This window comes from Lutra lutra, chromosome 10 (assembly GCF_902655055.1).
Source record: "Lutra lutra chromosome 10, mLutLut1.2, whole genome shotgun sequence".
In the NCBI taxonomy this organism is placed as follows: Eukaryota; Metazoa; Chordata; class Mammalia; order Carnivora; family Mustelidae; genus Lutra; species Lutra lutra.
In genome coordinates this window covers 104393003-104420043 of record NC_062287.1, presented here as the reverse complement: position 1 = coordinate 104420043, position 27041 = coordinate 104393003, and the positions used below count along the sequence as shown (strand labels likewise).

General features: G+C 53.0%; 1 protein-coding gene across 4 annotated transcripts in view; it reads right to left on the bottom strand.

The window, feature by feature from the left end:
- Positions 1–27041, bottom strand: part of CD6 (CD6 molecule) — a 38014-nt gene that overhangs the window by 1199 nt on the left and 9774 nt on the right. Inside the window, exons 2-12 of one of the 4 annotated variants that reach the window (XM_047693669.1) lie at positions 10832–10900; positions 9875–10225; positions 8922–9233; positions 7900–8202; positions 6649–6714; positions 4355–4495; positions 3905–4003; positions 2735–2857; positions 1081–1152; positions 620–874; positions 215–319 (exon numbers count right to left, since the gene is read on the bottom strand). In XM_047693669.1, the coding sequence (XP_047549625.1) occupies positions 215–319; positions 620–874; positions 1081–1152; positions 2735–2857; positions 3905–4003; positions 4355–4495; positions 6649–6714; positions 7900–8202; positions 8922–9233; positions 9875–10225; positions 10832–10900 (1896 nt within the window). The remainder of the gene's footprint in view (positions 1–214; positions 320–619; positions 875–1080; positions 1153–2734; positions 2858–3904; positions 4004–4354; positions 4496–6648; positions 6715–7899; positions 8203–8921; positions 9234–9874; positions 10226–10831; positions 10901–27041) is intronic. The other 3 variants (XM_047693670.1, XM_047693671.1, XM_047693672.1) reach the window with 3 other exon arrangements.

Here is a 27041-nt window from a genome sequence, read left to right as displayed (position 1 = left end):
ACTTCCTCTCAAGGCATTCTTTGGAACGTTCTCTGTCCCATCCACATCCATTTTTCCCACCTCCTCAGATTCTTGTTTTTAAAAAAATCCCTTTCCTTGTCTACTTTCCCTCTTGGGCTAATGAATCCAATGGATCCAGAGTTCCCTCATGCATACACCCCCTACTTCCTGTCCATTCTCCCCCTTCCAGGACCACCTCCCTTGCCTCTGGCACCTGGACACTCAAACTGCTCCGTCAAGGGGGGCTGGGGCGGTGGCTGGAAGTTCTGGTACCACTCTCCGGAGGAGGTACTGGAGCTGTCATCGGCCGAGGGCCCTGCTGGAGACACCCAGAGCTGGTCACTCTCTGCCTGCAGACAGCCAGCTTGGGAGCTGCCAGAGCTGGGAGGCCCTGATGGCTCACAAGAGTCAAGTTCCTGACTTGACCATGACTGAGGAAATGAAGGCCCAGAGAGGGGTGGAGACTTGCCCCAGGTCTCACAGCAAGGGGCCACAGAGCCCGGGGCCAGAATCCTGGACCCAGCCTGGCTCAGGGCATCCGGCTTTATGCTTGCTCCGGCCAGGTCGGCTGTAGGACGGGAGGCTGGGGTGCGCACGGAATCCTCCTGGCCCAGCTTACCTGAAAAAGTACCTCGGGAGCCAGCTAGCTCCAGGCTGGGGTGCTGCTCCACGAGGGGGCTTCTCTCCGCAGAGAACACCTGAGGCGTCCATGGAGGGAGCCTGCTGCTGGGGCTATTACAGTAATCTTCCCCAGAGGAGGTGCTGGACCCACTGTTGCTCCTGGGGCGGTGCCGAGAGCCCATGGATGGGGCGTCTGCCGTGTAGTGTCCGGCGCCGACCGGTGGGATCTCGGAAGGACGCATCTCTTCCAGTCCTGGCCCAGGAAAGGGGAAATGGTGAGGAAAGCAGCAGCAATGCCTCCAGAGGGCTTTAAATTAGACTCAAGGAAGAACTAAATGCCAAGAGGAACTTTTAGAATCAGGAAGGACCTGTTGGACGGAGGGGCAGGGGTTCCCACTGGCATTTGTTGGGGTGAGCTGTTATCACTGTCTCCATGCGCCCCTCCCCGGCCCCACTCACCTTCCTCCAAGGGGGGCATCCGGAACCGGTTCTGCTGGGCCTCCTCCTCCGTCACGCGGTGACGCTGAGAATCTACAAGCAGGGGGCGGTGAGGAGGGGGGCAAGTCCACCTCTTCCTCCCAGGAGCCCGGACTTGAGACGGTGACTTGGGACAGTGCCCTCAGGCTGAACAGTGTGCGAGGACCACCCCAGGGGTGCAGAGGGTCTTAGCATTTGCCATCAGACCCCGGGCTTTTGTTCTAGTCCAGTCTCTAACCAGCCTGGGGTCAGGCGGCCACCCCGCCTTCTGCTTAAGGAAACAGGGCGAGTCCTGGCTTTGCGCCCAGGAGGTTCTGGGCAGATAGGGCCCCGTCTAGGAGCCTTCCCGGAGCAGAAGCCAGAAGGTCTGGAATCCTCTCCTCCCAGGCTCTGGGGTACCCTCGCTTCAGAACAGAGAAGACACATTTGTTGCGTCTTAAGGACTTGAGTGTCTGGGATCTTGGAGTCTGCCCTCGGGCCTCTACCACTGAATCTGAGTCACAGGGTTGTAGGGTTTTGGACTCTTGGTCCTGCCTCTTACAGGCCTGGGCATGGAATAGCAGGTTCTCGGGACCTGCTTCATGGCATGGCTGATGGAATTACTCATTTCCCACCCCAGAGGCCCTGGTTCAGCAGGTGGGGCACAGACGACTAGTTGTCCCCCATATCCATTCTCCCCTCCTGGAGCAGGAGAGCCTCTGGCCTTTATCTGGGTACATAGCTGCTCAGGACGGAGGCTTTGTCTGCTGGCCTCTGTTGCAGCTGGTGTATTTAAGTTCTGGCCAGTGTGTGTGTGTGTGTGTGTGTGTGTGTCTATGAGTGGGAGTGATGTGAGTGTCTTTGGCATCCTGCCTTTTGGGTTAGGCCCTACCCCACCTTCCCTTGCCCTCCTGCTGCCCAGGATGTGGGCATGGCAGTGAACCATCCTGGACCATGTGGAGGAGGATAACATCCTAGGGACTGCACAACAGCAAGAAAGCCAGAGCCTGGGCCCCTGCTGATTGCTCAGGGCACTGCCGTTTGGGACCTCGGTCACACACAGTCAAACTCTCTTCCCAACTTACATCTTGGGTCCTGGGGCGAGCTGGGAGGAATTTGACAAGCTCCCAAAGGAGTCACACCATAGGTGTGAGATTCTCTGCTCTAACCTCTGGCATTGCGTGGGCCCTGCCTTGAGTTCCGTTTGTCCTGCTCCTATCCCCGGAAGGCGGGGAGGAGAGCTAGAAAAGCCGGCTGAGAGGTTCAAGCTGGGCTCGCCATGAAGGGAGGGGTAGGGGTGAGGCGGAGGGACAGGATGGGACACAGAAGGGGTGTGAGCACGTGAGAAACCATTTAAGTGTGGCTCTTTCCTGGACTTCCTGGTCCAACACAGACGTAACCACCTATAGGTGAGGTCGGGGGGCGGGTCTGAAGACCCCACATGGTCAAAGACAAAGTTAGAAAAAAATGAGGCTAGAGACATGGAGTTGTCTCTAGGGTCACAAAGCACTTGGAAAGCTTCAGTGCAGGACCATGTCTAGGTCACTGGGCGTGCAAGGGTGATGAGGTGGGCCCCACTGAAGGCCCCCAGCCAACAGGACCCTCTCCCTGGTTGGGGCAGGTGGGCCCCCTGGGGAACCCCAGCCCAGGCACTCACTGTAGAAGGTGGTCAAGGCCACAGGAGGCTGGGCGCTGAAGTCATAGTGCTCATAATCTGAGTCCGAGCTGGAGTCCGAGTCCTTGGGAAGTGGGGCCTGGACCTGGATGGGCAGCTGGGGAACTGGGGAGAGAGCAGAGTTGGGGGCGTGGCCAGGTGGTAGCAGAAAGGCACAGGGAGAGGCAGCAGGGAGTAGGGACCAGGGACAGAGGGGCAGGGAGAGCCCATCTTATACAAGACCATCCAGCCTGAGTTTTCCAAGCTCCCCCTACCCATTTCAAACACGGGGAACTATTAACATCTGTTTCTTTCCCAAACACAGAGCAGTCGTCACATGCAGGGCTCTGTTCTGACATTTAAGAAACCATCTCATTGGGATTCTCATAGTGACTCTGTGAAGTACATACATCCGTGTCCCCATTTTACAGCTGAAGGAACTCAGGCACCGGGGGGCCCTGGCCTTGCCCAGAGAGGCAGGCAGTGTCACTCCTAACCCTTAGCCTGTAATAGTCACAGAGCAGGTGCCTTGAGCCCAACCTGTGGGCAAGGTTCTGTGTTCATATTCTTCCCTTGAGCACTTGGACACCATGCACGGGGGATGTTTATATATTTGGCTGAGTTTTGTATTGTTTTTCCTGTCATTGAATGCTTTCAAATAAGGGTGACTTCATACAGTCACAATGCAATGTGACTGAGCTCAAGTTCCTTCACAAGAATTTCAAGAACCGCAAACCCCCATGTTGTAAAAGATGGATGACCGATTCCATTTTTCTTTCATTCCGAAGATATGAAATAAAATTATGTTCCAGGAAAATCTTGATGGGGCTTTGCAGGAAGGCCGATGGGGCGGGCCATTGGAAGGGGCCATACTATCCCAAACCTACCAGGCGAGGAGCGGGGTGGAACAGTCCTCTGAGAAATGCCCTGAGCCTGTATTGTTCCAGAACTCTCCAAAGCCTAGGCTGGAATGACTACCCTGGAAGGTCCTCTGCCCCTCAGGGCCCAGATTGAGACATGACACGTTCAAGGTCCCACAGGCCCCAGTGGGCTGGCTGACGTCTCCTGTCCAGCAGGGGCACTGTTTTGACCTAAACAGTACTGACCCTCCAGAAAGGATACCCTTCCTGTCCTTCCCAACCCTCCCCACGCCCAGGGTGGGTGACATCTTACCTTCTTCTTTGGGAATGGTGATGGGAACATCTTGATAGCTGTTGATCCCGTCTGGGGTGGTGTTGAGTAGGCGCTGGTCGTTCACCATTACAGGCAGGGCTGAGGGAGGGGGGCCGAAGACTCTACAAGTCATTTTTTGCTCTGTCCCAGCCTTCTTGGTCCTATTCTCATTAAGACACCTTCCTCCTCAGCCCCCACCCCAAACACACACTCATGTACACACAGAGTCTGGTCGGTCCCTCCATGCACGGACCACTTCTGCTGGGCACGTGAGAAAATCCTTCCCATCAGGAGGTGCCACCTGGAGCCAGGGCTGGGTGGCCATCGCTGGATCACGACCACCCCTGCTGGAGTCCCACAAGGCCCATATCCTCCTGAGAGGGCCACACCTCAGGCCTGCTTCTTTTCCTCTCTGGGTCTTTCCCGTGGCTCCCAGAACTCTGAACCTACCGTATTTTCCCTTAACTTTCAAGAAGATGAAGGCTGTGAAGATGAGTAGGCTAAGGAGGAGAATCCCCAGAATGATGCAAAGGATGAGGAGCATTAGTTCCCGTGATTTCCAGTCCTCTGTTTTCATGGTCACAGAAGATTCTAGAAGCAAGAACCCCAAGTCAGGGAGAAAGAGGAATGGACATAGACTTCCCCTTGCCTTTCTTGCCTCTCCAGACTCTCTGCAGCTCACCCTCTCCCTTTTGGACCTATCCTCCACCCCTCTTCTTTTTTTTTGAATTTGCCCATTTGCTTTTAGGAGCTTTGCATATAATAGGTGCTCAAGAAATGCATAGTGAATGAATAGTTGATGGAAGAAAACTTTCCCCTGGCCACCAGCCCACAGGGCTCTCTCTTTCTGCTCAACAGTTACTGAGTGCCTACTGTGTGCCCTCTAAGCCCTAGGGGTACCAATGTGACATCGGCATCACAGGCCTTGAGGGTGCTGCCTAGTGGAGGGATCGATATGTCGGCTCAATCCACTATGGTGTCACGCTTGCAGGGAGGAGGTGTGGGTGGGCATGAGGACCTACAAGGGGCACCTAATTCTCTGGGGGGCAGACCAAGGCTGGCTTCCCAGAGAAGGTGACATGTGGACATCTCTGGCAGCGAACAGGCCACCAGGAGAGCAAGATCTCCTTTCTGTGCCCTGGATGCCTCCTTCCTACAAGACCTGTATTCCCTGAGGGTAGGGATGAGGGCTGTGATTCTGGACCTCCCAGCCCTGCAGCCCTAGTGTGGCTCACTATCTTGTCTCTCGGCTGTATCCCAGCTTAAAAGAGCCCAAAGCCTGGATAGAGGCTGCAGGGAGCAGGTGCATGGAGCCCTTGTCAGAGGGGAGACAGGACCCACCTCCTGCTCAGGAAATAAGGCCTGGGCTATGTAGCCCACAGGGTTGGATGGAGGGTAGTGACAACATCACAGGGGGCCAGAGGGATGTGATCGTCCTGACTCCCTCACTGGGGACAGTGTCTGCTCCTCCCCAGAAATGACTCCCTCCTTCTTCTCATTTTCTTCCCTCTTCTCCATTGGCCAAGGGGGTGACTTGGACCAGCCTGGGAATTGGACTTAGCAGCAGGAAGTGGGTGCAAGAGAGAGGCTGGGCGGTGGGGGATACAGGGAATGGGGGCCCAGAAGGACCAGGGCTGAGGGCAGGGCTGTTGGGCCAAGGACTAGATAGAGTGTGGTCTGGGGAAATGGGCTCCCTGCCCTGACCTCGGTGAGAGAGAGCATGCCAGCGGGTGCTGTGGTCCTGGCTGGAGCTCCCCACAGACTGTGCCATCCCCAGCATTTTGTTCCCTCTCTGTGCCCTCATCCACAACCAAGTTCTCTGTCACTAGGTGCCCCTCCACTCCACACCCAAGCCCTCGTCCACCCTCCTCTGGTGGGAGCAGGGGACGGCATAGAGCCCGTGAACCTGGGCCAGCCCCTGTGGCCATCCTGGGGTTGCCGAGGGGCTCCTGGACTCAATAATCAGGAGAGTAACTAATGCTCAGACACGGCTTATTGCGAACTCTGCCCTGTTCCAAGGGCTTTAGAATAATTAATTCACTGGAGACTCAGAGCAGCGCTAGGAGAAAGCTACCATGATTATCACTCCCATTTTACAGTCACAGGATCTGAGGCTCAGAGAGGTGGAGACTTGCCCACCATCCCCAGCTAGTGGGAGGCACGACTGGAATTTGAGCCTCAGGAGTCTTCCTGGGAGGCAACCAAGCGATCCGCAGCTGGGCAGACAGCGTGGTGCACACTCCAGCCAATGCTGGCTGGCCGTGCCTTTACCCCCTGAGCCTGAACCTCTTTCTCTGTGTAAGGGATCTAAGGAGACCTCCCCCATGGGGATGCCAGGAGGGTTACAGGGCCAGGAAAGAGTGACAGGAGGGCTCTGGGCCAGTGCCTGGGATGTGAGAAACACACTGACTGTTACCCTTGGTGCACCTGCCACTGGCCAGGGGCAGACCAGACCAGCAGGGGCTTTCTTCAGCTCTATCCTCCCGCTGAGCAGGAGCTGACAGGAGAGTGGGCTCCTGTCCATGAAGTACCAGGATTCGGGGAGCTGGGGCTCTGACAATGCAGGAAGGTGAGGGGAGAGGAGCAAAACAGCTGTGCAGCAGGGTGGGGGCCATTGTCTGGAGGTGGGGGATGGGGAATCAACCTCCGGGCCCCTCCCAGGTGCACACACATGCTCACACGCATATGCACACTTGCACGCATGCACCCACCTCTCTGAGAAACCGAGAACAAGTGACGCTCACCTATGGTGACCGGCTCAACGCTTGTAGGGACTTCAGGAGTGGACAGGTTGAGCAGACTCCGGGAGCCTGTCAGAAAGCACAGGTCATGCCCTCAACACATATTACAGAGCACCTACTGTGCGCCAGCCCTTGTGTTAGACACTGAACAAGACAGACACGTGACGTGGAGTGATGGGCGTAGTCCCATGGGAAGCAGGGCAGTGGGGGGGCATATAGTTAAGGAAACCTGCCTTTTCCACCCCCCAACAATAAGGAAGGGCTCATGGATTAGACGCTGGGAAGTTTCTTTGGTTAGAATAAGAGGTAATAAAAAGAAGTATCTCTTCTTTCTGTAAAACTCTGCTACAGACCACAGATCCCTTTCTCTGTTAAGTCTTGGGTTCGCTCTTCCCATTGGCCTTGGGAGCCGGGAAGCCGACATGAGGATCATTACCACAATCATTTAACAGGCAAGGGATGGAGCTCACAAAGTCCCTTGGTAGATATTCCCTGATTTTCCCGCTCCCCTGCGGAGTGGCTAGGATCGGTGTCCACATACTCATGGCACGGAAGCCTCCCCCTGGGTGAGCAAGCGGCGCAGCAGGAGTTCACGGCCAGGCGCCTCAACTGCACAGGGACGTTAACGCCATGTTTCTTTGGGTCTACCACGTTCTAACGCCTCTGAAACTGGGGAGACGGCATCAACTGCTACAACTGAGGACACGCCGTGACTTTATTTTGGCAGCATTTTGGCCCTTCATGGTACATAAAATAATAACAGTGTCACATATCCATGCCCCCTTAGATCTGGTGAAATAGGGCAGGATCCAATTCATGACGTGGACATGAGGCTTCGATGAGGGAAGAGGCATCAGGTGCTCCCCAGGGCCTGCCACGTGATCGGGGCTCCAGACTCTTGTCCCCCAATATGATTTTCCTATACCCACCTATGATCACCAGCCCAGCCCTGGGACGACGGCGGGTTTCCTCTCCTGAGCCAATTCCAGTCAACAGAGACCACTGCTTAACATATGATAAAGCCGCAGTAAATATCTGGGGGCTGAGCTGCGGTTCTGTGCGCAAGAATGTCCTGCTTGATTAGCTCTGTCTGCCTGCACGTGGCAAGGGCCCGCAGACAATGGCCCCTCTAATGCGGCACCGGCACCGGCACCGGCACCGTTGTCATTCCTGACCTAGTGCAAGTTCTTAGGCTTCCGATTCAGGTGCAAATCTGGGGGAGGGGGTGAGGTGGGGGCAGGGAGGAGGGGGTACCTGAGCAGAGGACTTGGGCTGCGCTTGACTGGCTACAGAGGTTGGAGTTGTTGAACCGCCAGGAGCAGTCGGACAGGGTGGACTCCTTCCCCGTGCACGAGTAGTACATTCTGCCGGGCAGGGAGTGGGGCCGCCCGCTGGGGATTCTGACCATGGTGCCACAGCCCAAGGCCTGGCAGAGCACGTGGGCCTCCTGTGAGTACCACTCACTGTTACACACTGTGCTCCAGACCCCACGGAAGTGTACCTCCACCTGCCCCTCGCAGGGGTCGCGGCCCCCAGTCAGGCGCCAGGACTGATGCTCTGCAGGGGAGAGATGGGCCACGGGGGCAGAGTCAGGTCGGGGTCCTTTGGGCAGAACCCCGCACCAGACCAGACTCATGAATGCAAACACCCCCAGCCAGTCAGCCTCCGGATCCTGAGTGCTTTCCCTCCTCCGTCTACCCACCCCCTCATCTGCTCCGCCCGCTCTGGCCGGCATGGCAGGCTGGCTACTCAAACTGTGGGCCTCGGACCAGCAGTGTCAGCATGGCGTGGAATCTTGTGAGAAATGCAGTCTCAAGCTCTGCTCGGACCTCCTGAGTCAGAATGCGTCTTTACGGAGACCCCCACTCCCCATTCTTATGCACATTAAAGAGAAGGCCTCACGGGACCAGAACTTCATGGCCTCCTCTACACTGCCCACGGCCTCCTCAGGGGCCTCCCTGCCTCCGTCTCCCCTTGTTGTTCTGAATCAGGTGACCAACTCGCACTGGGGAAGAGTCTCCCTTCTCATGTCGTTTCCTCCAGGAGGTGGGCAGGCTTGTCCCTCCAACTCTGGATCCCCCGCTACCTCTAAACTCCACCTGGCTTCCTTTCCCAGGTCGCTTATCACTCTGTCCCCCGGATTGCGCTTGCCTGGGTCTTACCCTCCCTGGGGGACTGGGCCTCACATCAGCAGGGTCCATCTCTCCCCACACCCAGGCCTTCCATATGGGTTGGGGGCTGTCCGAGGTTCTGACCCCCACCCCCCTCTTGCTGACCTGAGCACACCACGCCAGCGTCCTCCTTGTGGCCGCAGTACCCGTCTCCTGGCAGGCCCGGGCAGTCCCACAGGTAGGTCTCTTCCCCTGAACAGTTCACCTGGTCCCGGTGGATGGGTCCTTGGCCAGGGGCGAAGTGCAAGCCAGGCACGGCCTGAATCGCCCAGCCGCAGTTGAGCTGCCTGCACACCACGTGGGAATCTTCCAGGTCCCACGTGTCATCGCACACCGAGCCCCACTGGCCTTGCTCCAGCATCTCCACGCGGCCTGCACACCGACTGTTGCCGCCCACCAACCGCACTGCGCGGTTCTCTGCGGGAGGAAGAGAAAGGGTTTGCGGGCGGGCGAGGAAGGGAGGAAGGGAGGATGGCGGCGGCTGTGGATCCAGTGAGAGGAGCTGGTAATTCGGTGGGTAGGATTGGGGAACCCTGTTAGGACTGGGGTCCTGATGGGCAGAGGTGGGGAACTCCTCAGGACTAGGGACCTGGGGGCGGGGCTGGATACCCGCGGGTGGGCTGCCGGAGCTGGTGGGAGGGGCTAGTAACCTGGTGGGCGGGGCCTGAAGAGCAGGTTGGGTCTGGAAAGTGACAATGCTAAGGGACACTGCGGAACCTGTACAGGGGAGGTAGGGGCAGAGATCGAGGTCCTATTTGAGAGAAGGCGCGGGACCAGTAAGGACCAGAGACCCAGTAAGGATTGGGGACCCAAGTGGTCAAACGGAAGATCTAGTAGGGGAGTGGTCTGGGGGCTGATCAGAGGACGTGCTTGAAGTGGAGATGAGGCAATGCTGCAGTCCTCCAACTCTGTTTGCGACTGGGGTGGGGTGGGGGGCGGGGGGACGTCTGGAGGGTAAGGCTTGGGCGCAGTGGCGAGGACTGGGGACAGGGGTGAGGGACAATGGCTGAAGGCCTGAGGGTGGGGCGGGCAGGGCGCAGGTGGCGGTCCGCGGGTACCTGCACAGGTGACCTTGGCCGGCATCCTGCTGCTGTTGCACGCATGTTCCACCACTTTGCACAGCTTCCAGTCGGGACTTCTGCACAGGATCGCGGGCGCCAGGGCCAGTGTGGAGTTTGGGGCCGCACTGGAGTTCCCCACGCCTGGCCCAGGCAGCTTCTCCAGGAACGGCAAGGTGGCCTGTGTGGTTTCCCAGGCCCCCCCGCAGCCCAGGGCGAGACACACAGCTTCAGAGGCCAGGCTGTCCCAGAGCGCCCCGCACACAGGCTCCCAGGACAGCTCGAGCCAGACCTCCACGGTCCCACTGCAGTGGCTGCTCCCGTTCACCAGGCGGACCCCGAGCCGCTGTCCTGGGGGTGTAGGATGCCAGCTGAGGCCTCCACCCATCGGGACAGCAGGTCTCAGGGATGGGAGTGGGCATGCCCAGCTGCCAGGGGCTCCACTGCCTTATCTTGGACAATATCCCACTGGGCTCTAGACCTCAGCCTTCCAATCTGCAAAATGGGGCTGGGCTGGTTCATCCCTGAGCCCTCTTTCAGGCCTGAATCTGGTTCTCCTTAGAGTCAGGAGAAGGGGGCTAAGGGCAACTATAGTGGCACACAGCTTTGTATAGAGGAGGAGCTTAATAGATACCTGTTGAGTTAATCAGGGACCCATCCCACTCCCACCAAGAGTCCTTTAGCTTGTTCGCAACAAATCCCTTTAAAAAGCTCACTGAACCTTTTGCCCCTGCGTATGTGACCCTTGATCAGTGGCTTTTCGAAAATGGTGGCTTTAAGCTCTCAGAGTGAATGGAACAGTGGCACTTTGGGCATTGATTCAGGAAGAAGTGTTGTCTGAAGTTAGGGAGCCTCCCTGATCCCTTCAAAGTCCATCTCCCTTTCCCATCACCCGGGACACCATCTGCTTGGTCTCCAAAAGCAGGCTGCGGGCCCCCAGGAGGATTCTCTCCTCACCTGGCTCCAAGCGCTGGCTCTCTGCATGGCTGGTGCTGGGCTGGTCAGATGGTGCTGGAGAAGGGTGACCTGGAAGCAACCAGCAGTAGGCATGGTGGGTGAGCAAGCTCAGGGGTAGAGGGCACAAAGGCGCCTTGAAGGTCAAGGGCCACTTTCTGGAGCAGGGGCTACATGGGGATTTTGAAACACCGCGGTCCTGGGCCTCAGGCAGAGTTGCCTCCATTCAGGGTAGGGAAATTCTCAAGCTCTGTTGTTGCTGCCACAACTACTTTGTCTTTGAATTGAAGGAATGCACTCGGAGATCTGAGTGGAGGAACAACGGTGGGCTTTGGAGTCAGACCTACTTACTGGCTGAGTGACCAGGGATGGGTTACCAACCTCTCTCGGCCAGAGTCCCATTTTGTTGGCCACAACACCTAAGGAAGTTGTGTTTTGCTAAGAGAAGTCAATGTCTGTACTATACTTGACATACAGAAGCTCCAAAATGGGGGTTATTGTTAGGAAACAATATAGTTAGGGAAAACATTTTCATTTGGGAAATCTGTTTGAGACACTCATACCAGACTTTAGGACTATTGGTGCATTCTGGGGTGGGACCGTCCCGCTGTACAGCACTTTCAGATACCGAAAAACTCAAGTTGCTGAGGGCCGAACACATGCCAGTACATCTGTTTTTCGCACGTATTATTCCGTTTCCCTTCAACCACACCATTAGATAGGAACATTCACTTTTTACAAATGCAAAGCGAGGCCCAAAGACAGAAGTCCATCTCCTATGCCAAGGGATGTCCCTTCGTCCCTCCAGAGCCTCTGTCCACATGGCCATGGTGGGCTGATTTTTTTTGGACTTCAGTTTCAGTTTGGCTCAGCCAATGGGGAGCCACAGCAGACCTAGGAGGGAGGGAGGAGAGGGGAGTGGCGGTACTCATTCCCCTGACTCCTTCTCTGTGAGGTCCCCCACTGAAGGTGGTGGCTCCTCGTCTTGACTCTCTCCTTCCGGTCTCACTGACCACTCCCTGCTCTCGCCAACTTGGGCCCTGGGTGGCAAGAGCTCCTTGGCTTCCAGTTCCTGCGGATCTCACCCTTTGTAAATAAGCCCCTTCAAATGCTCCTATCTTGATCGCGCCACCCATTTCCTCGTGGGTCCCTAACCAGTCCACGGCCTGAGGCCACCCAGCTCAGCAAGAAGCAGAACCTGGGTCTGAACTGTCTCCAGGGGATCGGCTCTACACTGGGCAGGGACCGTCCAGAGCGGAAGCACAAAGAGGGGACCGTGGCAGAGACCGTGGTGCTCCCAGAAGAGCTCCCCTGCACGCAGGGTCTCCTACTTAGGCTGGGCCATTGCTGTCTGGAAAGAAGGACGTGCGCTCCCTGCCGGGTCGATGGAGGTAAGAGGTGGTGAGTGTCCTCCATCTCTTTTTTCTCAGATGTGCCCCTATTTGAGGCCCTAATGCGACTGCAAGAAGGCGGGGGATGCTGGCCACACTAGAATCTTGCGTAAGAAGTGAACCTGTATTCCAGTTCAGATCCGGATGCCCCCCCCAAACTCCCCAAAACTAAAAAAGAACCCAAAAAAGCCTAAAACCAGAAAGTGAACCTTTGTGGGGTTAAGCCATAAAGATTTCAGCCTGTGCTTGTTCCCTGAGCCCAGCCTGGCCTGGCCTGACAGAGAGAAGCTATAGGCTCTGGCGGCTGCTACTAGTCTCTGCCCCTCCCCCCACCCCAAGCGGATACTATGCACTCACACCTAGATGTGCTGGCTGGAGCGCCCACATCCCTGTTGGCTGGCGCAGCTCCCCTACAAGCATCCATCGGGGCCACTCCATCACTCAGACAGAAAGTAATGAGGCCTAGAATTGCCTGTCCTCACCAACTCCCTGGTTGGCTGCCCAGCCTGACCCCCTGGAGGGGACTCAGAATTCAGAGCACAGACTCCATGGCTAATGCAATATTCAGAGCAAGAATTCAGAGGCCACAAATTAGGATGACAGAATCCCGGTTCCCACAGCAACGGCCCCAGAGCCCCAGAGTGGTTTTCAATCCACGCACGGGGTGAGGCACGGGGGAGACTGGGGTGCTGGCAGCAGTGTGTTTGCGCATGTGTGTGTGGTTGTGGTGGGGCGTGTGAGTGCATAGCTGTGACCATTTGTGTGTGAGTGTCTGTGTGTGTGTGTGTGTGTGTGTGTGTGTGTGTGTGTAGGGCTCTCTGGGTCTGGGGAACCACTTTCTTATGGGTGAAAACATACACACCTTCTCCTAGACCACAAAACTCTAGAAAACATGTCCCGAGGCTGAACCAGCCCTGTGTCCCCTCCCCCCACCCACCCCGCATGCCCACCTCAGTGATTGTTGATTGACTGACTGATGGAGGAGCCAGCAGGAACCATCAGCTGCAAGGACAGCTGTCACTAAAGCTGTTTATGTATACTCAGGGGTTTGTTTTTCTGGGTCACAGGCATTTTCCTGCCCCCATCCCAAGAAGGGATCCTGGCATTTGTGTTCTCTGAGACCTGTGCCTATAGGAACAAAAGCAGAATTTACCTTCCCCTCCCCTTCCAACAGGGCCTCTCTTCCCCGAGGGTCCAATGTAGGATGGGCGCTCCCCCAGGAGCGTTACTGCCTTTGCCGGCTTGCATACTTTACAGTTTTCTTTAGATCGATTCACTTTTTGATGCACTAAACTTATTTGAAAAGGAACCTCTACCTTTTCCTGGGAATTTGCTTTATAACGTTAAGATACTTGAATATAGAAACATTCATTGCAGGGGCATCTGGGTGGCTCAGTTGGTTAAGTGTCTGATGCTTGATTTCAGCTCAGGTCATGATCTCAGGGTCATGGGATCAAGTCCATGTCAGGCTCCGCACTCAGCCCAGAGTCTGTTTGATATTCTCTCTCCCTTCTGCCCCTCCCCCACAAATAAATTAAAAAAATATATTTTTTAAGTGTTCATTGCTTTAAAAAAGCGTCCATGGTTCTCAGATAATTAATCACTGGAAACAGACTGAGTGCTCATTCGTTGGGAAAATGAAATGAATTATGGTCCATTTACAGCATGTCAGCTTCTGTAGCCTTTATAAAGAGTGAACCGGAGTTACACCAGTTGGAGGGATTCCCATGCTATGTTGAGGATCAGAGCAAGATACGGAGAAGAAAATGTAGTCTGTTACAACTTTTCTAAAGCAATGGTCGAAAAACCCCAACCAACGGAGCCACCAGGCACCCCTAGATATTTTTCTTACCATGCAATATTCAATACTAAGTTCATCTACTAAGTTCAGTTATCCTGTGTGCCCCAGAAAATCATCTTGAGTTGTGCCCCCCATTCTGCAAAGGATCGGAAATGCAGGGGTGGGTGTCCACATGGGAGAAGAGAAAGCTTCCCCCCAGCCCAGGGGGGTGGCAACTTTTCAGGCCACAGCCCCAAGCAGAACAGAACAGGACCTCGGGCTGGGTAGCCTGGGCAAGATGTCAAGGGGACATGAAACGGAGGTGACTGAGGACGGGAAAAATGAAGTCCCCTTGCCTGGAGCCTAAGAAAATGGGACACTGATCCTCTAGTGTTTCCCAGGCTCGTGGGATTCCTGGCGGCTTCGAGAACTGGGGGGGGACGTGGAAAGGAAGGAGGCATCAACACTGAAGGAGAGGCTGAGGCCCCCGTTGACTGGCGGGGAAGCTGTCAGGTCCTGTCAGGGGCTCAGCCGAACACCGCCCTGGGGCCCTGTACACCGCACCCAGCCTGGCCATGCAGGGGTACGAGAAGCACTTGCCGCCCCCGCTCCAACAGACGTGCTCAGGAAAGCACAGGCACATAGTAAATGCTTGCCTTGTGGCTGATGTGGGAGAGATGCTGCTGGGTTGCATTTGGGGGGCAAGGCAGGGTGGACAGAGTGGACTTACAGCCACGTGGAGGGAGGGCCCCACAGGGAGAACCAGCGTGCAGAGCGTGGCAGGCGTCCCCTGCCACAAAGCATGTTGTTTTCTTTTTAACATTCGTGTGGGGTGTCGTGAGCCCGTAAGTCAACAGCCCTAAGGACCGCGGCAACAAACAAAGCCCGTCTGAGCCAGCAGTTTCACTTCTGGAAACCTGTCCTCCAGAAATAACCGTGACGATCGCATAGAGATTAGAGTCCACATGTCAGAACTGGAACGTTCTAGATTCCTTTCTCCAGCTGGATCCCTCTCAAACCGTGTGACTCAGGCAGATCACTCAATGTCTCCTAGCGTTGGGCACTCGCACTACAGACCGGGAACAATAGGCTCCCCACTGCAGCTCATCATAAACATGAAATGAGATGACTCCCGGGACCTTCCTGCAGCCAAGACTTAGCAACACTGCCCGGTAGACAGTCTTCCCCTGTCATTTCTAATAGTAAAAACATTAAAAATCCCCCAAGCGGGAGAAAACGGAATTATCTTAAAAGCACGTGGGGGATTGGTTAGGAAGATCCACATTTAAAATATTTGCAAAAAAGGTTCACAAAAAGGGACACCTGGGTGGCTCAGTTGGTTAGGCATCTGCCTTCGGCTCAGGTCATGATCCCAGGGTCCTAGAATCCAGTCCCGCATGGGGCTCAGCGGTGAGCCTGTTTCTCCCTCTCCTTCTGCCTCTCCCCTGCTTGTGCGCGCTTTCTCTGTCTCTCTCTCTGACAAACAAATACATAAAATCTTTAAAAACTATATTCACAAAAAGTTTTTAATGATGTGGGGAATGCCATAAATATGGTTATGCTCTCCCCTCCAGCCCTGCCCCCGCCCAGCTGGGTTTCAAGCTTCTGAAGGTCTTCCAGGACCTAGAGGGAGCCGGAGTTCGGTCCCCCATTCTGCCCTCTCCTCGAACCCTGGGACCTTTTTCCTCTGTGGCCCCGGCCACATACAAGTATGGTTCTTTTGGTGATGAACTGTGGATTCCCATCTATCCCGCTGGATTCTCAGGGCCACGGGGACAGGGACTGTTTCTAGTTTCTATTTTGTTCACTCCCATATCCCTGGCACCTGGCACAGTGCCTTGCCCAGAAGAGATGCTAAAAGGATATAAATAAATGAAACCCAATCTCTACTACAGAAAAAAAAAAAAAAAAAAAACTTCAGAAAAATATAAACACTAGCAAGAAATATACCCATACAGTGAGTTTTGGTGTTCTCCTTTTGTTGCTCTAAATTTTTAACATCTACAATAAAATAAAAATTAAAGGTCTCCAAAGAAACAAATGGGCCTTTTTTCCTGGGGATACATGGCTATCCAGCAGCACTGATACAATGAGTTTTAAGCCAACTGTCCCTGCATTCTTCTACCCCGAGCCTGCAGAGAGGGCCTGGCGGACGGTGTGGCCGTGTCAGCCAGAGCCATCCTTGCTCCTGGGGGGTGAAATGAGGAGCTCAGGTGCTCAGTGGGCCAAAGTGTTTCCTCTCCTGTAAATGTCAGCATTGCTGGGGGCAGAGTGGAGAGGTCACTGGGCTGAGCATTAAGGAAGTGAGTCTCAGCTGATTTCTATCATTAGCTTTCTGTGTGACCTTGGATTGATCTTTTATACACCCAGACCTGTTTTCTCACTTGCAAAACAACAGGCTGATAGCTTTCTGGTCTCTTCTAGTCCTTCTGTCCTTCTATTATAATTAGATAAAATATATAATGAAAGATGACATCCGTTGAGCACTCACTGTATGCCCCTATAGATGGTAGCCTTGTGCTTTATCCACTGTACTGGTTATTTGAATCCTCACAACTCCTCAATGAAGTGGCATAGGGGAGAAAACTCCAACACAGAGAGGTTAAGTAAGCCACCCAAGGTCACCCAGCTGGTCAGCATTGGAGGCAAAACTAGAACCTGGGCAGTCTGGCTCTAGAATCCACTCTTTTAAACCACTACATTGTACAACTTCCAACATCTTATGGAGATAGATGGGAAATCTGTCCTCTACCCTCAGTCTATCAGTTCAGGGGTGGGTTCATCATATGCAAAGAGTTTTTATTATAAATGCAGCAGAGAAATAGAAATCTGGAGACGTTAGAGATTGTTTTGTCTGAAATGGAGGATTGTGTAGTGCTGGGCTGTCCAATATGGTGGAAATTTTCATTTTATTCAGTTCAATTCATTTAAATTGAATTTTAAAAACTGATGTTCAATCCAGTCATTGGAAAATGTCAATGAAATGTTCGAGCCACATAGACCTGCAAATCTACCTTTCCCATAGTAAATTTTATGAAATCTAAATACAGATTAAGTCCTGCTGATGAAACTTTAGTGTCTGGATTGAGGTGGGCTTTAAGCACCAAGCATACACCGTCTTTCGAAGACTTGGTAAGAAGAAAAACCAATACCACAAAGAATGTAAAATAGCTCATTGATAACGTTTTATATTGACAGCATGCTGGAAAGATATTTTGGACATCTGGGTTAAATAAAATGTATCATTATGTTAACTTCGTCTGTTGGTTTTTACTTTTTAAGATGTGGCTCCAGGAAAATTTTAAATGACAAATGTGGCTCTCATCATATTTGCATCAGACAGCGTGGTGTGGGGGAAACCATGGGCCTTGACAGCTTAGCCATGAGCTGCCCGTGCCCCTTCTGCACCAGCTTTCCAACAGAGGCTGGCTCTGGCCCCCTCGGAAGCCCCTGTTTCAACTTGGAGGAGAAAGGGACGATCAGAAGAGAACCAAGCACCAACAGAAGCAGGGGCATTCGGGAGAGGTGTCCTAACAGGGAGGGGGCCGGGACCGTGTGAATGTCTTTCTCTCAAGAACTTGCCTTGAGGCTGTTAATGGGGGGTGATCCATAGAACTGGAAAGAAAAAGGAACAAAGTATAATTCCATTAAAATTGGAAAGAAGCGTGGTACAGGCTCACACAAGTAACTTCGAACCTGATACTGAACAGCCAGCGGGGTTCTGTCTTTGAAGGAACTTGGAGGAGTTGTGACACCCAGCAGGGCTGAGTTTACTTTGTCCCAGAGACTGAGGCTGGCTGGGAGGCTTGGCTGGACAGCATGGCCCTTGTTCACAGAGGTGACTGGTGTTGGACGGCTGTGAGGAATGGACCAGGCTGCACCTGCTGGGAATCTCCAAGCCCAGGAAGGTTGGGGTGATCTCTCTCCCCTTGGAACCTGAAGGCAAGTTAGTGACTTGGTGTTTTGGCCCTAGGTTACTTTATTTGACAGTTTTCGTTGTTTTTATTCATTCCTCTTCTACCTAGAAAGAGCTTGGGGACACAAAGGAAACTCAATGTGCATGCTATGAACTGGACATTTGTGCCCCCCGCCAATCCATATATTGAAGCCCTGTTCCCCAGTGTGATGGGATTAGGAGGGGGGGGGGCCTTTGGGAGGGAAGCAAGGTTAGATTGCAGAGAAATCCAGCCTTTTTACCTTTCTTGGGCCACCATGCCACACAACAGAGGATGCATGCCCAGGGTGGAATTCCCATCCCCTCCCCCACCAAATCCGAGGGGAGGTCAAGGGCAACAGCAACTCATAACCTCCACTGAAAGAGAAGAAGAGCTATCATAAGAATAATGCAACATAACCAACTCTGGGGTCTGTCAGAGTTCTGGAACTCCCCCAGTCTCTCTCTTGCTCAAGAAAATGAGGGAGTGTGAGTGACATTAGGCTGGGAGCCGAGAAATGAGTCTGTGGCTGACCTGCATTCAATGCCATGAACGCCCATGGACCATTCACCACGTGTGTGACTAGAGCAGGTGCCGGGGAGATGCGTGAGGCCGGGAAGATTCTGGGAGTGGGAGGGTCCATGGCCTTTCCCACGTACCAGGACACCTCTCCAGAAATCCTTTTTTCATTATCCAGAATGTAGATTTGGGGGACAGACAGAATAGTTCCCCGAGCCCTCTCTGCTGATCACTGGCTGTCTAACCTTGGGAAAGTCCCTGAGCCCTGCCAGACTTCTGCCAGGTATGGCACCGTGTATGGACAGGGGAGGGCATCTGGTCCTCGAATGCATATTCCGTCCCAGGCATAAAGATGACTCCGAGGGCCCTTCAGCCTTCTCCCTGGCAAAAGGACTATTCCAGTTCCCCCAGAGACTGCATTCTTTTCTCCTTCCTCCCGATCTTTCTTACGAACTTTGCAGAGCTGCCCCACACTCACAACTGGCAACCCTCTTCCCTGGCTCTATAAGCATGGTCCCCGGTCATCCTGGAGATGAGATGTGGCCTGCGGTTGCCATGGGGAAGAGTAGTTCCTCCAAAAGCAAAGGCTTCTGCGGTTCTGACCCCAACGCTCGCTCAGGCTCCCATACCAGACTATACCTTCTCTGCAGCTTCCAGACGGTGAGATGAGACACTGCTGAGCATAGAGAATCATGGGCAACTCAATATAAATCCTGAGGGATAACAGAAAGATGGGGTTCCAAGAGAGACCAGAGGGCCAGAGACACTGACTTTTCACAGGCCCCATCTGCTTGATTTCCCATAAAATTCAGACCACTAAGTGCAGGAGGTGGGAGTTGAGCCCCTCCTCTAGAACTCTGATTCAGCAAGTCTGGGGTGGGGTGCTTGAATCAAACTTGCCTGGGTTGGACACCCAGCTTCCTCCACGCTATGGGGAGGTCAGGCAAATCTCATTACATGCCAAGCTTGCTTCACAGGTGTGAAACCCTCCCAGGACTGAAGTCCCATGACAAGAAAGACCCAACACCCAGCCCACAGTAAGTCCCCAAGATCTTGCTGAGTCAACGTGTACAAAAGCATGTGTGCAATAGACTTGGGTGTGTGCACGTACACGTAGTAGATGAATAAAGCAGATTACAAAGAAATTATACATGATGATCATATCCTTAAAAATAGAATGAATAGTAACACGGCCAATAATACCTTAAAAAGTTGAAGATGGTCATGTCTGGACCCCAAAATTACATCTTTCCATATATATCCTAGAAAAATTTCTCTGGTATATTCACATGCAGACGTGCACAAGGATTTTTACCGTGGCTCTGTTTGTACTGGAAGAAAATTAGAAGTAATCTAGCAGGGGTGCCTGGGCGGCTCAGTCGGTTAAAAATCTGTCTTCGGCTCAATCATGATCTCAGGGTCTTGGGATCGAGCCCTGCGTGGGGGTCCCTTCCATGGTGGGGAGTCTGCTTCTCCCTCTCCTTCTGCCCGTCCCCCGCCCCAGCTCATGCACTCTCTTTCTAAAATAAATAAATAAAAAATCTTTAAAAAAGAAAGTTAATCTAACAGCCCACCAGCAGGAAATAATTAAAGATACTGTATTATATTCATAGACCGGATTGTTTAATTAAAAGCATGAACTAGATCTGTATCCACTTGGATAGACCTTGGAAGCATAACGTATAGTAAATGCTCAACAAATCCTAGTTACCGTTATTTTTAATAGAAGTCTCTGTAGAGACTCACCTCCACCCACAGTTCTGGGATCGTGCCATGGCCAGACCTGCTCTGGGGTCTGCTGCGGGAAGGGGGCGGCAGTGAGGGAGCCCCAGGCTAGCCTGTAGCTTGGAGCCCAGCCAGGTGCCAAGAACTGGCTGAACCCCTATCTCTCTGGCAGCATGAAGGGTCCTCAAGGAACCCAGAGGAGAGAGAGTCCGGAAAGTGACTGCTGGGAGGCGACCTGTGGCCCAGGCCTTAATGGTCAAGGGGTTTTTCACTGGGGCAGGGGGAGCCGACCCGACCCACAGTGACTGAGGATTTCCTCTGTGCTGCGTGTTTCACAGACATTGTTGTACAGAATCCTTGTGACAGCCCTGTGAGGTCCCTGCCCAAGGTTCCAAAGCTAGGACTTGACAGACCCAGAATTCAAATCCAAGTTTGCTCCCCATATTCTCTCTTTCCCCTACTGCAGGCAGCCTTGCTGAGAGGAGGCAGAAGGGCATTCTGGGTAGGAACTCCAGCACCAGCAGAGGCCTGGAGGCGGGACAGGCACTAGTGTGCTAAGCGAGGGAGAATTCAAGAATAAAATCCCCCAGAGCTCGGCCCCCTGTGCAAGGGGCAGGGCTGGGTTTCAGGGTTTCAGTGGAAGCCAAAACCCTGCTGGGCCACACAGGGTTTTCCAGGGGGCCTGTCCCCACCCACTGGCTCTCTGGAGGGACTCTGGTTCGAGTCTCTGAGAGCTGCTGGAGCAGCAGTTTCTGGGTGAATGAAGCTCAAGTGTGGGCACGGGATGAAAATCCCCCCGCTCCTAGGGGCGGGGCTGGAACTTTCGGAGGTGGGCTAAAGCCCCCTAAGATAAGGGAACCTTGATGTCAGGCCCCAGAGCTGCTGGGAGTCATCAGCCCCCTCTGAGGAAGGAACCAGGGTTTCCCAAGCAGGTGACTTCAGGTTAGGACCAGAGTATGATTTCAGGTCCAAGTCCAAGCCCACATTGTTACCTGCCAGACACCACGGTCGCCCCATGTCCCCCTCCACAAGTCACATGCAAGGTGCTTTTTGAGGTGGCTCATAAGACCTCCCACATTTCTGCCTATCTTAACCCTTAACCAAGAACGTGCATTCATTCATTCCTTTATTCATTCTCACTCTCAGCCCGGCTCCGTGCTAAGCTTCCCACTGTGGTGGGGGACACAGATGTCCTCACAGCTGATTATAGTCAAGTATAATGGCTATTGCAGGGGTCAGAGCAAAGGGCGTTGGGAAAAGTAGAGGTGGGAGAAAATAACTTTGAGTCCAAAGAGGGGGGCACAATTGGAAAGGGTCTTAGAGGATGAGTAGGAGTTCGCAGGGATGAGAAAGTGATGGAAACAAAGAGTTATCCAAGCCTTAGACGACCTGGGAGACCTAACTGGCCTCTTTCCAGAGGTGAGTGGGTCAGGAGGAGCAGCAGCGACCCTCCTCTCTCTGCACACCACTCGTTGCTTAGCATCACGGGGCTTCCCCATCATTCTCTGCAAAGGTGCTCGAGCCCTGACTTTAATAGGGGGAAGCCTCAGCCCCCTGCCCCAGAGATGGCTAAGATCTCCAGTCAGTGCCTGTCTGCATGGTGTCATGGCTCTAGACTTTAATCGGGGATGAGTAGAGGACTGGTTGAATGTTTGATCAGTACCAAGGTATGATGGATTCTTGGAAAGTTTTGCAGAGGTTTGACGCGAGCATCCCAGGCTCGGGCCACCAGCACCCACTGCTTTGGGCTGAGTGAGGGTCTGGCTCAGCCAGCTCATCTCGCACCTACTCACTCCCAGCTGCACTCCGCCCTCCCAACCCATTCCTCTGGCTTGCAACTCTGTTTCCAAACCCCAGAGTCTTGGGGATCAGAGAAACCAAGAAGTCACCCCCATATGGTTGGGGGGCAGCACAGCAAAACTGGAGGTGGGGGAGCTTTGGAGTCAGACTGATGTGTGTTCAAATCCCATCTCTTTCCCTTCATACCAGGATCTGGATTTCTTAACCTCTCTGAGCTCCGGTGGTCTTTCTCCACATAAATGGGGATGGTAATATCACCTTCATGGCACAGCCAAGAGATTAGCAGAGAAAGGGGGCACAGGTTTGCAAGCACAATCCCTTACTGCTATTCAAAATCCCCAGAGACCCTCAAAGTAAAAGTGTTATCATAACTCTGGTGGCGGCGACACGGGATGCGAGGTGCCCATAGTCTTTGTTTACTCCACGTGGTATGGAAAATCATACATTTTGCTGCAGAAATATTAACATATTTGGTTCCAGTGGCTGACCAGACTCTGGCCATGACATTACAAAGTACCGTGTCCCCTCTCTGAAATCCAAACATTGTAGATTCTGCGTTGTACCTGGCTGCGTGGATTCCAGAGAGAGTTGGAGGACCTGATGTGGTTTTCTGTTTCACAGTTACTGAAAGAGTAACTGTGCGGGTCAGTCCTCCAAATTTAAGGCCAGGAAAGTTGCCCTAACTTCCCCTCCCTCTTCTCCTCTCCTTACCTTTCCTAATGGAAACCCTTCTCCAAAAAGAAGCTTGTGTATAAATCAATAAGGAAAAGGCAAGCAATAGAAAAATGGGCAAACAGCCAGAAGAGGCATTTCAGGGAAAGGGAAACACACAAGACCTAAAACTTGTAGAAAGTATCCAGCCTCACAGTCATCAGCCAAATGCAAAGCAAGGCCACAGGGAGATATGATCTTACATCCACTAGACTGTCTATAATTAAGAAGTGGGGTAACACTGGGTGTTAAGAATGGAGGTCAGCAGGGACTCTGAACATTGCTGGAGGAAGCAAAGTCGGGACAGCCACTTTAGAAAACACTGCCACAGTCGTGGCCCAGAAATCCTACCCCTGAGGCGTGCGCGCGCACACACACACTGCTGGGTTGAATTGTGGAGTGAGTTGTGTCTCACAAAAAAGATATGTGGGAGTCCTAACCTCAATACCTAAGAATGTGACTTTATTTGGAGAGAGGGCTTTCGCAGAGGTAATCAAGTTAAACTAAGGTCATTAGGGTGGGCTCCAATCTGACAGGACTGGGGTCCTCATGAAAAGGGGAAATGTGGACACAGGTGTGTGCACACAGGAAGAATGCCGTGTGAAGAAGAAGGCAGAGATCGGAATGGAGCTTCTACAAGCCAAGGGATGCAAGGAACACCAGCAAGTCACCAGAAGCAAGCAGAGAGGCCAGGAACAGACACTCCCTCACAGTCCTGAGAAGGAACCAACCCAGCGGACGCCCTGATCTCGAACTCTCAGCCTCCAGAATTGAGACGATACCTTTCTGTTGCTCCCACACCGATCCGTGCTACTGAGTTACGGTGGCTCTAGAAAACGGAGTCACCCACACTTGTGACGAAGGTTGCCTGCAAGAGGCAAGGGTTGGGGAGACCCCGTGAGAGCGTCTAGAGAATTCTGGGAGGGAGAAGAGGGGAACTCGCAAGACATATGCGTGAACCCCTCCTTCTCTTCAGACGGCCGGACTCTGACCTCCCAAGTGCCGTCTGGGACCACTTTCGTGGCTTATGCTGATGTGGCTGGACCTGAGACCGGACAGGTGGCTGGAAGGGGCCTGTGAGGCTCTTCGGGGAGGATGTAAAGTCCACCCAGAGTGTAAGAACGGAGGCGCTGGCATTCGGGTGGACCCGTTCTCCCTCAGGAGGCTTCAGGAACTTGCCCAGGGCCACCGAGGAGGTGCTGGCTCCTGGGATCAGACACTCGCCTGCCAGACCCCAGCGTCCACGTTCTCACTGCCACCCTGACGGACACTGGTTCGAGGCCAGCACCATGCCCGTCCACACCCCCCGCCCCCGGGCTGACAGGACTGAACGCCCCCATCGCTCCGGGGACTTGCAAACTCCCGCCATCCAGAATGAGAGGCCGAGCTGTGCGAGATCTCTTTACAAGTGGCTGTGGGAACATTTTTACAATCAGGTATGACGGGGGCGCCTGGGTGGCTCAGTGGGTTAAAGCCTCTGCCTTCGGCTCAGGTCATGATCCCAGGGTCCTCGGATCGAGCCCCGCATCGGGCTCTCTGCTGGCCTGGGAGTATGCTTTCCTTACTCTCTCTCTGCCTGCCTCTCTGCCTACTTGTGATCTCTGGCAAATAAATAAATAAATAATCCTAAAAAAAAAAAATCAGGATGACGGGTGTGTACGGCGGGTGTGAATTTTCAGCTGGAATCGGGTGGGAGCACAAGGGAAGATGGGGGAATTGAGACCAGCCTTTATTAGGACCTTAGGGACATCCCTGCCCCTTTCGGGGGCCTCAGTTTCTCCAGGCTAAAATGGGCCAGCTGCGGGCTGACTGCTGGAATGGGAGGAAGCTCTCTGGCCTCTGCCTGCTCCTGGTTTGGGGGTCCTCCATGGACTGCCCTTCCCCCTGTCACAGCACTGCCCCTTCTGTCCCCACTGCCCCTGCCCTGACCCGACCCTGCCACCAGCGCCTTGTTTCCCAAACCAGACAACTTAAATGGGTTAATAAATAGCACTGAATCCCACGGCAAGCGGCTTCATCCTTTTGCAGCTCTCCAGGGCTTGGGGTATCAAGTCCGGGCTGGTGCAGCTCAGCTTTGAACACCCAACACCCTGTGCAAGGGGAGAGTGGCCCAGGCTTGGGGAGCAGGCTCTTCGACACCACCGTGTTTCCAGTATTTTGTTTATATGGACATATTCTATTTACTGAAGTAATATTTGTTGGAGCCGTACAATGGTGATAGAAGGTTTCTAGGCTTAAATAAACTGACTTAGGCTGAAATATGGAGTTGATCATAGACAAAGGTCGTTCAATAATTGTATATGCATAAAGGTGAATCAGATCACGTCCTTTGATACCTAAAACTCTCCAATGATTTCCCATTTCCCGCGGGTTCATTCCAAGCCTCTATGTGCTCTGTGTTCGCCGACACCAGCAGCCTGTCCACCTCCATCCCCTCTGCTCTCCCTCCCTCTCTGCAATCTCGTCCCGCATGCCCATCAACCAGCCGTTCCACTTCAGGGCCTCCATGCCTGTGTTCTCTCCACCTGGAAGGTCCTTCTGCTGGATCTCTCCATCTCTCGGGATTCCAGACTAATCTCATTACTCACATCTCTGCTCAAATGCCTCCCAGAAGCCTTATGGGGACCCCCATCCCACTCACTCTCGGTCTGCCTTGCTTTATTTCCCTTGCTGCATATCTCTCTCTGATATGATACAGTTTTTTTTTTTAAGATTTTATTTACTTATTTGACAGAGAGAGAGAGATCTCAAGTAGGCAGAAAGGCAGGCAGAGAGAAGGGGAAGCAGGCTTCCCGCTGAGCAGAGAGCCCGATGCAGGGCTCGACCCCAGGACCCTGGGATCATGACCTGAGCTGAAGGCAGCGGCTTTAACCCACTGAGCCACCCAGGTGCCCCGATATGATACTGGTTTAAACCATGCTTGCTCATTTCTCGGTTTTCCCCACTAGAATAGAAGATCCTTGAAGTCTGAGGCTTTGTCCTGTATCTTTAGTGGCTGAAAATGCTGCCCCACGTGGAGCTGGAGCTCAACAAATCAATGGCAGGAATTGTAGGTGGGGAGAGAATGGCCCTGGGAGCAGAGAGGAGTGAATCAAGCTCCAGTGTCTGAGGCCGGGCAAGATGGCGGCCACTAGAGGCTCGACCTGAGGGGCCTCATCAGCTCCAGCCTTCCAAGCACTGAGCCAGTTGGCTCCTACTCCTGAATCAGCAAAGCAAGCCAAGTCAGCGACTAAACTTGTATTAGGAGTGATGGAGATCTAACATCACCATCCAGAAATGGTGGTGATAATAACCAGCTCAGGCCAGAATCACCCATCATGTTACAACTAGTGGGTAAAAGTCTGCAGGGGGGGCTAAAATTTTTACATAGTCTTAAAGAATGTGCCCACAAGATATATGTGTTACAAAGGAGAAAAGAGTCGCTTCACCTAGCAGACATCTCCTTAGCCAAGCACTCAAAATTAGAACACCAAGATGGGACAAGCTGATTCGGCGTGCCTCTTGATACAGCACAGTGAGAAGAACGCTGAGCGCGTCTGTGCTATTCCTGTCACAGGAGGCATGACTAATCATGAGGAACCATCAAACCAAATATGACTAGGGATATTACACAGATTAACTGGACTATTGGGGCGCCTGGGTGGCTGAGTCGTTAAGCTTCTGCCTTTGGTTCAGATCATGATCCCAGGGTCCTAGGATCCAGCCCTGTGTTTGGCTCCCTGCTGAGCAGGGAGTCTGCTTCTCCCTCTGCTTCCCCACCCCCTGCCCCCGCATGTATACTCTCTCCCAAATAAATGGATAAAATCTTAAAAAAAAAAAAAAAGGAGTAACTGGTCTATACTCTTTAAAAGGATCAATGTCATGAAAGAGAAAGAAAATCTGAGAAAATGGTCTAGGTTAAAGGAAAATAAAGAAAGACAAGAATAAAGCATGGTACACCAACTAGAATTTTCTTTTGCCTCAATGGTCATTATTGGGACAATTGGAAAAATCTGAAAAAGGTCTGTGGATTATCTATTAATGTTGTATTGATGTCAACTACCCTATTTTGACATGTGTATTGCAGTTAGATGAGAGACTGTCCTTTTTTTAAAAAAAAGACAGATGGAAGTATTTAGGAGAAAGGGGCCTTATGTCTACAACCTACTCCCAAAGAATTCAGGCCAAGAGTAAGAGACAGACAGACCCAAAAAACGGGTAGGCTGAGAAAATGTAAAGCAATTGTGGTAAAATGTTAACAGTTGGGGAATCTGAGTGACGAGCATATGGAACTTGCAACTTCTCAGCTGGTCTGAAATTATTTTGAAATAAAATGTTGGGGAGAAAAAAAAACAGAGAGAAAAAGAAGACAG